At 39.9% G+C, this 12,439-nt stretch overlaps 1 protein-coding gene across 4 annotated transcripts in view; it reads right to left on the reverse strand.

Annotated features, from left to right (window-relative positions):
• Positions 1 to 12,439, reverse strand: part of sorcs2 (sortilin-related VPS10 domain containing receptor 2) — a 608,959-nt gene that overhangs the window by 160,058 nt on the left and 436,462 nt on the right. For all 4 annotated transcript variants that reach the window (XM_043698411.1, XM_043698404.1, XM_043698394.1 and 1 more), the window contains 2 exons: positions 8,871 to 9,035; positions 1,088 to 1,161 (listed from right to left, as the gene is read on the reverse strand). In XM_043698411.1, coding sequence (XP_043554346.1) covers positions 1,088 to 1,161; positions 8,871 to 9,035 — 239 coding nt within the window. The remainder of the gene's footprint in view (positions 1 to 1,087; positions 1,162 to 8,870; positions 9,036 to 12,439) is intronic.

Below are 12,439 nucleotides of genomic sequence, written 5' to 3' on the forward strand. Positions count from 1 at the left end.
TGTCAGAACAAAACATTTTTTCACAATATTTCTTTAAGGACCTATGATAGTTCTTAGTCCTTATGTGGCCAAAATGATTCCCTTGCATATCTGGTAAATCTCCTTCACCTAATCACAAAAAATTTACATTAACATTGGCCTAGGATTTGCAAAGGATCTTCTTTCATGGGAGCTCCTTCATGTTCGAGAGTGGAGCACTGGAAAAGACTCGCAATTCTGATCTCTAGCATCTGCAGTGTTCACTATCACCTAGCCGTTTCATGTTGTAAACTTCCCTTGATATTTTGGGAGGGCCCAGACAAGAAAGTGGAAACTGGATGCAGAGTTCATAACTGAATCCTGGCCTACTTCACTTCATTATCCATTCCACCCCGACAATGTTTTTCTACAACCTCTACCATTGGGGAGAAGCTACAGAAGCTTGAACACATGCACCAGCTGGTTTAGAAACAGTTTCTATCCTACTGTTGTTCAAATACTTAAAAAACTCACAAACTCTTAACATTCGCCTATACCTGTGTTTTTGTTTTTGCTGTTGTTTACCTATTATTTACTTACCTTTGCTACTTAATTATATGATCTGCCTGTGTTGCTCGCAAGACAAAGCTTTTCATGTGCCTTGTTATACGTGACAATAAATTCAATTCAATCCAACCTGCCACACTTCCCAAATTACTGTAATATTACCCAAGAAAATGCATTGATTTTCACAGCCAATAAACTTGTGAAACCAGGCCACTTGACCATGAGGACCACTCATTGTTTCATTCCACCAGTCAGCACAATCACCAACAACAACAGATGGCAGACTTCTATGACTGAACCCTGTGACTTAAGCAAAAATGCTTTTGCATCTCTTGCTTTGAAGTTCAGGTTAAATTTCAGTTTAGCGTATTCATTATCAATTACGAAACTTGCTGGCAAAGCCTTCACTGAAATAAAATTTCAAGATTTCAGGTAAAAAGAAACAATTGCTTTCATTAGACTGCTTGGATACACCGTATAGGGTGCTATGTTTCAGAACATTCACTGTTTTCACACAACAATGGTGGAAATTATATCTCCGAATAAATAATGCAAATCTCACCAATAAAATCGCTCCTTTGTTACTCGTTCCTGCAGTAACTCCCAATTCTTGCCAAGATCAGTAGAAAAATATAACTAGAGAAAAAGAAAAATGCTTATATTATCTGGTTTCAACAGAACAGCTGCATAATAATACAAGTTAGTACTGTAGATTACTTATTGATAAACAACACTAATATGTCCTTTGACACCTGAGAACTCCTCTTTGTCATCATGCACCACCATTAACTTCAGTCTTTAATCTATATGCTTGTCGACACAGAGACTTCCAAAGAAAATACTGAAAGCTTCTTTATCAGATGAGGAAAAGCAGCTGGCGTTATCACTGGTGTCACATTCGCCATATTCCACAGTATCAGTGACAAAGTTCAACACAGATGGTAAATAGTACAAATGGTAGTAAATTTGGGCTTATTCTGTGATACTGAATACATGGGAACGTACCTGGAGGAAATGACCGAAATGCGCACACTATTTCCCTGAATACAATCCTCATTGGATGCATGGTTTTAGTGAATCACCCAGAATTACCTTCACAGAATTAGCATTCCCACTTTAGGTACAAAAAAATACATTCTCAATGGTGTTTCTTCATCCTCTGATAGCATCTGGTAACTTAAATCTTTAAATAGCACAAATGAATGTTGGTACTTTCAATATCAAGTGGTTGCTTCAGACATGACTGATTTGCAGGCCTGATTTTTGCAGTAATAGTTTTCGTTTATTAGTTTGCTTCCTTCCAAAAAAAGAACATGGTGAAGAACAAGAAAGATGGCACGCTTCAAATGTATTTTTTCATTTGTTTTTAATACTGGAAAAGTGAGCTATGAATGATAAGTTAAAAAAATGTCAGCCAAACAGGAAAACATAATGAAGAGGAGAAATTGGGTTGGTAAGACAAGGTGAGGTGAGAATCTTTCCTTTGATGGGAGTTATATCCAGCACAAAGGAAAAGGCTATGGATTGTTGGAGGCCAAACATTTCAGGCACAGGCATTCCTCAGGATAGTGTTCCAGTCTGAGCCATTTTTAGTTGCTTAAGTAAGCATTCTTCATCATGAGGCCAGAAACGGGGCAGTTTGTACAGTCTTCAGTTCTAATTGCAACTTCTTAGAGAGTGAAACAGTCCATGCTCGCATGTTGAATGTTCTGGACATCCAATAGTAATATAATTGTCAAATAACCCACCATCAATATTCTAGACACTAACTGGATCAGCCATACAAGTGATGAGCCTAAAAATAAAGATCAGAGACTGGGAATTCAGTGGAAATGACTCACTTCCCAACTCCCGTAAACCTTTCGACCAACTAGAATGTGCAAGTCAGGGGTTTGTAGCTCAGGTTGAGGTTATGGATATAGGTTTGCTCGCTGGGCTGGAAGGTTCATTTCCAGACGTTTTGTCACCCTACTAGGTAACATCTTCAGTGGGCCTCCGGGCAAAGCACTGCTTTCTATTTATATGTTTGGGTTTCTTTGGGTTAGTGATGTAATTTCCTGTGGTGAAGTCACTTTGTGTTCTTTTTTTCAGGGGGTGGTAGATGGGGTCTAACTCGATGTGTTTGTTGATAGTGTTCTGGTTGGAATGCAATGCTTTTAGGAATTCTCGTGCGTGTCTTTGTTTGGCTGGTCTTAAGATGGATGTATTGTCCCAATCGAAGTGGTGTCCTTCCTCATCTGTATGTGAGGATACTAGTGAGAGAGGGTCATGTCTTTTTGTGGCTAGTTGGTGTTCATGTATCCTGGTGGCTAGGTTTCTGCCTGTTTGTCCATGTAGTGTTTGTTATAGTCCTTGCACAGTATTTTGTAAATGACATTGTTTTGCTTGTTGTCTGTATAGTCTTTCAAGTTCATTAGCTGTTGTCTTAGTGTGTTGGTGGGTTTGTGGGCTACTATGATGCCAAGGGGTCTGAGTAGTCAGGAGTGTGATGGAATACTCACCATTTGTCTAGGTGGATGCAGCTATAACAAAAAACCCAAGGAGTTAAACACTATCCAGGACAAAACTACAAGCTTGATTGGCAGCCCATCAAACACCTTAAACATCGACCTGCTCCAGCACTAGTGCATAGCACACACCAACTACAAGATGCACTACAGCAACTCACCAAGACACCTTCAACACTATCTTCCAAACCTACAACCTCTATCATCTAATACAAATTGGTCAGTAGATGTGTGAAAACACACATGCCAACTCCTCTCCAAATCACATACCATCCTGACTTGCAAATGTATCATTATTCCTTCATTGTCACTGAGTCAAAATCTTGAAACTCCCTCTCTAACAGCACTGTCGATATACTTATATCAGATGGACAGCAAAGGTTCATCATTACCTTCTCATTAGCAAAACTACAATTTGTTTGCCTATGAAGCTCACATTCCATGAATGAATAAAAAAATGTTTCTATAGCAGGGAAAGTGAGAAGATGAGGATGTTGATGGACCAGGTTATAGAAGAATGGTAACAAAGAAGGCCAACAAAATATTTGGCTCATTACGATGCTGGCAAAAAGATTGCAATCGATATGACGTGTGCAGGAGTCCAGCACCACGGGGCTTCACACAAAGGTGGGATAGCATTCTTTCCAGCATGGTGAGGCGGTCAATCCCATTTACATAATCCATTCCCAATATCCCCCAGATTTGCCCTGAAAAAAGTCAATCACATTGGCCAATCAGAGAAAAGCCAACCCTGTAAGTGAAGGAAAGAGACAGAAACAGTGAGACAGACAAACAGATCAATCACAGCTTCTGTCTCTCCCATGCTCATTGCTCCCCCTTCTCCAATCACAGGTTCCCTCTTTCCCACTCTTGCTACTCCTCAAAAGACAGAGAAGATATTAGTAAAATGTGTCCACAGTCTGTAGTATTGAGCTAGCTTAGCTTGCTAAAGCAACCTTACAGATCGAATCAGGATATCCTCATGATTCCACTTCAGATGGACTCCAGTAACACAACTAAAGAACTGGATTCTTCCAGAGGTCACTGGATCAAGCCCTAAGAAAAGGTAGATATGGTTTGATGGAAATGACAGGGAAGTCCAAGATCTGCTGGCAATAAAAATTTCAGTACATCAGTGTCATTTAGCTCAGGCAGCAGAAAGAGATAAAGAATACCATCAAGCATGCAACAATCATCAACTTAAACTGACAAACCTTCAAAATAACTGGTGGTTCACACTTGAGGAAAAATCTCATCTGTACTGGTGACACAACAACCTTCTATAAAACTCTAAAATCTCTATATGATTCAAAACAGCAAATCAAAAATGCCAGTGGAATGCTGAAGATCAGGAGTTAGTCTGGGACTTGTGGTTGGAACACTGTGAGCTACCCATCAATGCTAAGTGCACAGTGCATGATCCTGCAACCAACCACTTCAAACAACAACCTGTCAAAAAGAACTGCCAACAGCGCAACTCTGGAGGAAGTGGAGACCACAACAGCCTGATGAAGAGTAACAAAGCTCCCCGTGTCGATAGTATTCCAAACAAAATTTTGAAGCATAGTAGCCCTGCCATACATACCAAGCTCCAAACTGTTTTCATGGCCTGTTATCATTGCCTCATAGAAAAACAAAGGAGAAAAGTCAAACTATTTCAACTACAATAGAATTAACTTCCTTTCTGTTGGCTGGAAGATCCTAGCAAAACAGTTCTGAACAGCCTTGGATGATTTTGGAAGACAAAGGTCCGAAGAGCCAGTGCAGAATTAGATGTGGTCCTTTTACCTATCCAAATATAGGAAAACTGTTGGGAGCAAAACAAAGGCCTGCACATCATTTCCACAGACCTCAGCCAAGGTATTCGATATTGAAAGCTGAGATGATCTTTGGACAATCTTTGAGAAATTTGGATTTAAACCTAGGTTCCTGGCTATGATGAAACAATTTCATTAAAACTAACAGAACGGGCAAGTGAAATGTAACAGCAATCTTGTGAATCCTTTTCGTAGCTCCAATGGCATGAGGCAGAGAGGTGTTCTGATTATTCACCATTTTCTTGAGATAGAGAAATAAAAATGTTGCAACAAGCAATTGAAGACCTTCAGGAGGGAGGTTACATATTCTTCTGGATTGATGGAAGTCATGGGTCCTGTAACACTGCCATGCGCATCTTTTAGAGCTCTTCCATCAGAGCCCGCATGTACGGCAGTCATCTGCCCCAGGTCACATTGCTTACAGATCAGAGTGAACCCATGCAAACATTTCAAGAACTCCCTGAAGGAGTCCCTTTCTAAGTGCCATGTTGGCCACTAGCAGTGAGAAGTACAGACCATCGATTGCAATGTGTGGAGGTATTACCCCAGGAGTACGACACACACTTTTGAGATTGAAAGAGCAAAAGAGATCACATCTTTACCTACATTGCTGGAGTAGAACCCGCCAATCATGGATCCCTGACTATCAGAGACATGCAACCCATGAGTATAAACTTCCTAACATTTTTAATCACAAAGATCTTTCCAAAGAAGGAAAGCCTAAACATGTTCTCTTGGTTTTGCCTATCCCTTTTTCAGTCTCTCTCTCTGTCTCTCTCTCTCTCTATTCACATCCCCACTCCATCCAGTCAACAGCCTAAGTACCACTCTTCCCCAGCTATTTTCAGTTCTGATGAAGGATCACAGGACTCGAAACATCTCTGATTGTCTCTCCACAGATGCTGCCAGACCTGCTGAGTTTCTCCAGCAATTTCAGTTTTTGTTTAAGCCAAAAATAAGTTCCACACAATACAAAAGTTAAAAATCACACAACACCAGGTTATAGTCCAACAGGTTTAATTGGAAGCACACTAGCTTTCGGAGCGACGCTCCTTTGGGCGGCACGGTGGCACAGTGGTTAGCACTGCTGCCTCACAGCGCCTGAGACCCGGGTTCAATTCCCGCCTCAGGCGACTGACTGTGTGGAGTTTGCACGTTCTCCCCGTGTCTGCGTGGGTTTCCTCCGGGTGCTCCGGTTTCCTCCCACAGTCCAAAGATGTGCAGGGTCAGGTGAATTGGCCATGCTAAATTGCCCGTAGTGTTAGGTAAGGGGTAAATGTAGGGGTATGGGTGGGTTTCGCTTCGGCGGGTCGGTGTGGACTTGTTGGGCCGAAGGGCCTGTTTCCACACTGTAATGTAATCTAATCTAATCTAATCCTTCATCAGGTGATCTTCGGCATCTCCAAATCACAATACAAACGATAATGCTATGACACAGTTGCAACATCTAATAAGAGAGTTAGTAATTTTAACAAAACATGAAAATGAAGATGTAGTCTTTATGAATAGATCTGCATGTGAGGGCACTGAAAATAGGCTGAGGCTGATGGAAGACAAGCTGTAATGGAAAGCATAAGGTTGACAATTGAATGCTGCATGCAAAATGGGACAACCTCATTTACAAATTTGGTTCAGAATTTTTTTTGTAGTGTCTTTTATTTTTGCATTGTGACTAACAGAATGATGTGATGGTCATTGACTGAGGGAAGACAAGGAGAAAGAGATTGTGGGTGAATGGAAAATTGAGTTACAATTAGCAGCATTATACTCAATTGCATTCTTCATATACGGTTCAGGCGGAAAATGTCTGTTTAGGTTGCCACCTCGTTCTCTGCTCCTTGTACTCCTGTGCTTCAGCATTTCACTTTACAGTTACTGACAAGGACTGTCCCCTCACAATGGGAAGATTATACAGCATATCACCATGAATAATGGGATCCACTCAACTGAGTTCTGCAGGCTTCCAGCCATTGGAATCATTGCTTCAGAATACCAATTAATTATTGTAGTGATGAGAACCAGGTGGATCTTGTTGACTTAGAGATCCTTACTTGGGATTGTTAACATTAGCCAATCAGGAAAGCCCTGGCAGACCAATGTAAACAGGGGCAAAAAAAATATAAACAGGGGATTAAACTAGTAGAAGGAAAAAAATATAACCAGGAAATTAGAATCTCCTCAGTTGAGAAAAAAGACAAAACAAAACAAAAAAACCAAAAGATTTAAAATCTCCTCAGTTCAGGGAACTTACTCTAAGCTGCCTGGCTACAGCCGGTGTACTGTGCACTAGTAAATAAAGGATGACTTGGTGGCTGGATATTGGCTTTTGTGCAGTTGTTTCAGTTATCATTCTTTTTCTGATGGCATGGGTTTCATTCTATGTGTTTTGTGGCCACTTGTGTGTTGCAAATGATAATAATGAGTCATATTATCACAGAATAGCCTTTGTTGCCTTTGGTTTGTCATGTGGTTAAAATGCAGATCGCCAAATGTACTTTTACACAGTGAAGATATTGTCATGACTACTGCTAGAATGCCAGGCAGTGGCCCTATGATTTTCTGCCTCTGGGTTTCACATTAGCTGGTGCTTGAGTGAGTAAAATCTCATTTGGCCCTGATACATGGAAGAGTTGTCATGTGCAGGCAGTTAATGGAACTCTGCAACTGGGTGAGCTGGAAACCCTCATGAAATTGGAAGCTTCTTCTTTCTGCTTCTCTCTGGCAAGGGAAAATAACATTAGTTTAGGTCTGCCTGGATAGATAGCCTCATGGTTTTCCTTACCCAATGGTGAATGGCAACCTGTGACAAATTGCTAATGTCACCAGAAACATGGAAGAAGCAAATTTAAATAGCCACAAACAACCTTTAAATAACCTTCAAAGTCATTGGCAGTGCTGAATTTGCCCTCCACTGAGACTGAAGTCATGGCTTCAGCAGTTGGTAGATTTCTCTGAGAAGCTTCTACTGAACTGCAAACATCTCAAACACTCTTTCTCATGGCAGTTCAAAAAAGAAAGTCGTTCCCTGAACTCTTTGGGTCAAAAGGCTTCTCCCACAACCCCCTCCTCATCCTCCTTCCTCTTTTAGCATCAACCTATCTCTCGCAAACACACACACACACAACGATGGGCTTTGATGATCACTATGAGAAACGTGTTGGAGTGTTTTGCTGGGTTAGTAACAGGCAACTCAGGTTTCTATAATGCACACTGTGACAAGCTTTATCCAGTGCGTAAAGGAAAAATAGAAGTGTTGCTGTGAAGAGAAGAATGTGCAAAGACGTGACTATGTCATCAAATCTCAATGACATCTGCTGCTGAGAAAATGATGTTTGTTTACAGCTTAAAGAGAAATGAAAGTAAACACATTTGTCTTTGGTACAAAATAAACCTATGATACCTGCTGCTACAGAAGCTGTCTCGAGTGACAATAATTACGCAGAATTTGCAGAAAAGGCTGTCAACTATGCTGGAACTAGGCTATAACTTCACAACATACAAACCAGTGTCCCTGTGAGTTAGTTTCAAACGCAACAGGAGTGCAAAAGTATTAAGATCCCATGCAGCAGTGGGACTCAAAAGGCTATAGTACCTTCTGGCTATGTAGTGGAGAAAATTTGTTACTTTTCTAAATTCAGATTGAGTTCCCAGTTCTAGTTATGTTTGCCAACTCTGGTCGAACACATTTCTGGGTTTCATCACATAACCTTTTGTCTTGGTTACCTAACCGTCAGCTTCCCACCAGTGGTCACCATCCTCACAGATTATCTTCTTGCACCAAGTGGAAATAGACTCTCATTTCCCAATTGGATACTTCTTGACTACCAAACAACTATTTTCCTCATTCTCAGTATTTGATAGCCAATAAACAAAAGTGTACAAAGAAAACTAGATTTTTTTTAAATGTTTGCAACAATGTCCTGGAGACTCCAGGACAACCCCAGATGGTTTGCAACCCCAGTAAGAGTTCGCATTGTTTTTGCACGACAGCACAAATTATTTATTGTACGTGCACACTTACCCGGCCTTCCTTGCTGTACACAAGTAACTTATCCTCCTCTTTGGGGTGAAAAACCAGTGTCTCGAGAGAGAAGAAAATCTGCTGTTTTTGAAAGTTGGCTCCCTCATCTGTGCTCATGAAGAGACTCTGATCACGATCATTCATTGATGAGCTGACAAGGATTACCTTAAATTAAAGAAAAAGAAAATTGGTCTTTTTTTTGTATCAATAAAAATGATCTCTTCCATAAAGGGCTAAGTTTCCAACTTTGTAGCATATATAGCATCAATGGGGAGCATCAGCACTGCAACTACATATTGGAAATTAGGAATGCACCATGCATGACTTTCCAACCATTAGCGACTGCAAATCATTTGTAACAGAACATCTGAATTTCAAAGATATGTCACCAGAGGGTAAGGTTCCACAACAGTCTAAAATCCATCTTATACAGCATTCTAAGATGGTGCTTTGCAATGTAGTTGAGGCCTTTATGTTTTAAGAGAATGTCACAAAGCAAGGAATATGGAACAAAACAAGAAAAAAACTTGCATATGTATAACACAGTTAACTTAGCAATACGTCCCAAGATGTATTTTTGGAGCAATTATCAAACTAAATAGTGTACAAAAACTTGGTCAAAGGGGTAGTGTTTAAAGGTATTCCTTAAAGGAAAAGGGAGAGGTTGTGTAGCGAAGAGATTTAAGGAAGGAATGCTGGAGCTTAGGGTTCAGAAAGCCAAAGGCATGCCCTCCAATAGTGGAAAAAAGAAAATCCAAGTAGTACAGGAGGCCAGAATTCAGGATTACACACATCCCAAACAGCTGGTGGTTTTCAAAGCATGAGTGGACATTTTAAAATCAAGCGGGAGCCCTATAAATCAGCAAGCAAGGAAGTGATGTGTGAATAGGACTTGGAGCAAGGACCTATATTATATTATCAGACTTTTGCCAAGTTTCAGATTAAGGTAATAGAGAGGGGTCCTGCGAGGTGTGCATTAGAAGAGGCAAGTCTAAAGATAACATTTAAAGATTTGATTTAAGTTTGTAGCCTCACTTCTCTATTCTGTCTGACTACCTTAATCAATAAAAACTTGAGACGAAAGAACAATCTGTAGATCCATTCTGAGACTTACAACAAAGCAATTCCAAAACTAGTTCTAGTAACACATTTTCTGCTCAATTATAACCCATTCTAAACTCTTTCTTTCCCAGCCTACATGGAAACTACGTTGACACTGTACTCATTGAATTCTAATGTAGGGATGGCTAAAATTTGGTATTTAGTAAGATTCTTTATCTTCCAGTACTTCATACTCAATGATCAGAAGATTAACTTAAAAAAAATGGAGATGCCATATATTGCACATTGTTGCTGGCAATGTGTACATGTAAAATTTATAGGGCAGGATTGAGATAATCTTTCAGTGGCGCAACATGACCTCATTCTTAATGCTCTCCTAAAACACTGGGGTGGCACAGTGGCTCAGTGGTTAGCACTGCTGCCTCACAGCACCAGGGACCCAGATTCGTTTCCTGCCTGTGTGGAGTTTGCACATTCTCCCCGTGTCCGCGTGGGTTTCCTTCGGGTGCTCAGTTTCCTCCCACAATCCAAAGATGTGTAGGTCAGGTGAATTGGCCATGCTAAATTGACAAGTTAGGGGTAAATATAGCATGGGGGAATGGGTCTGGGTGGTTTATTCTTCAAAGGGTCGGTGTGGACTTATTGGGCCTAAGGGCCTGTTTCCATTCTGTAGGGAATCTAATCTAATCTAAAACTTAATAGTTCACCATCTAGGGTCAGACAGTGACGAGGCACATGAGGGTGACATCATATCTCAGGAAAAAGGCAGCATCTCAAAGAATGCAGAATGAGCGCATCCAAATTAAATGTACTTTTCTGAAATTTCGGTGAGGTCCTCCCAATCTCCCTCCACAAATTCAGTGAAAGATTTTATCAATCTTCATCCAGAGTGACAGCGAAAAGACTTGAACAATTTCTGTAGAAATTTCAGACAATTTCATTTTTGACAGATTACATCTGAAGTTAAAAAATGTCAGAGAGCTAGATTTGGTTTAATAATGCCCAAGAAGATTATTTCCCAGTTTCCAGCTTTTAATATCAGACAATAAAATTTTCTTAAAAATTCAAAACTGAATTTGTGACGATTTGAATATATTGCAAAAAGGCCACTCTACTTTCTACAGATGTCCCACAGCACAGAATGTTATTGAAATTAATGTCTTCCCATCTGTGCTGCAATGCCTTAGGTATCTCTCTGTATATCTGGTGTGAGCATTTTGTTGATGCCAATCAGAAACACTCACTCCTCAAGCATAATTTACAATTAAACAAACAGCTTTGACAGGTTTCTAATGCGTTAGTTCAGGTTATTAAAAGCACTCACTGTAACCCACATAGAGAAAAAGCCTCAGGTTTTCTGTTATATTAATCCTATTGATAAATCATTCATCTGAGACAATGCTCTTTTAAAAAAGCAAATAGAAACCTGCTCTGTAAAAGTGCATCTATCCATATGGAATTCTAATTCTTGAAATCTAACCAGTAATTTATTGTGCATTAAGTAGCATACTGTGAAAAGTACAATTTGCTACCAAGCTCAGAGGAATGTCTTTCACATTTTGAAGTCTGTGCAAATCCATCAGTTCATTTACAACAATTTCTCAGAGGGCTTCAGTCTGTACAAAATATGAAGGCTGCAAATAGACTTGAGTAAGGTTAGCAATGTAATTAACTTTAAATTAATGTCTTTCAACACCTCTAGATCTCCATACACCTATGAATTACAGGCTGTTTGTTTCATTTATCTCATTGAATTAGTTAACATCTTACTGAATATTTGCAAAGGCCAAAAAACATCCAACTCGGTTCTCTATCAGTAAGTAATATGAATTTTTACCAAGGGCTTTCTTCCCTCTGTTTCTTCATGGATTGTAATTGTCACCATAAAGTGACTCAAGCCATTTGATGGGCTAGCTGTAATGTCTCCAAAGATAATGATGGCAATGAATAATTGACAGAGACAGGGAGGTGTCATTTAAGCAGGTTTTTCCCTCTCCATGGTCACTTGCAGTTTGATTAAGAGGCAAAAATATACAATATCAAAGGCCAGTGTGAAATAATCTGATATAAACCTCTCAATTTCTGTACACATTATTGAGACTGGATGCTGTACCATGCTATGAACACATTATGTAATTATTTCCTGTGCTAATAGGAGCAGGCCACATACAATCAGTGAAGGTTTGAGCCCATACATACCATTATTTAACAATCAGTCGGGCAAATGCATACTGATTTTGAGAGAGGACATGAGACAAATTAATGCCAGATGAAGCAGTTATATTTAATCAGAGAGAAGTCTTCAGAGGCTACACTAACCAAGGTAATGATGAACTACTACCATAACTGTAACGTCTCCCCATGGCATGATATTGAAATTACAGCATCACATATTCACATTGCCAGTTTCCATTAAAATGGGGGAGACAAGAATAAATAATGGAAAATATGGACATAAAGCAATTGCAGAGGAATGGCTTTTAATATCTGATAGCTGCTTATTTGAA

Source organism: Chiloscyllium plagiosum, chromosome 1, assembly GCF_004010195.1.
Source record: "Chiloscyllium plagiosum isolate BGI_BamShark_2017 chromosome 1, ASM401019v2, whole genome shotgun sequence".
In the NCBI taxonomy this organism is placed as follows: Eukaryota; Metazoa; Chordata; class Chondrichthyes; order Orectolobiformes; family Hemiscylliidae; genus Chiloscyllium; species Chiloscyllium plagiosum.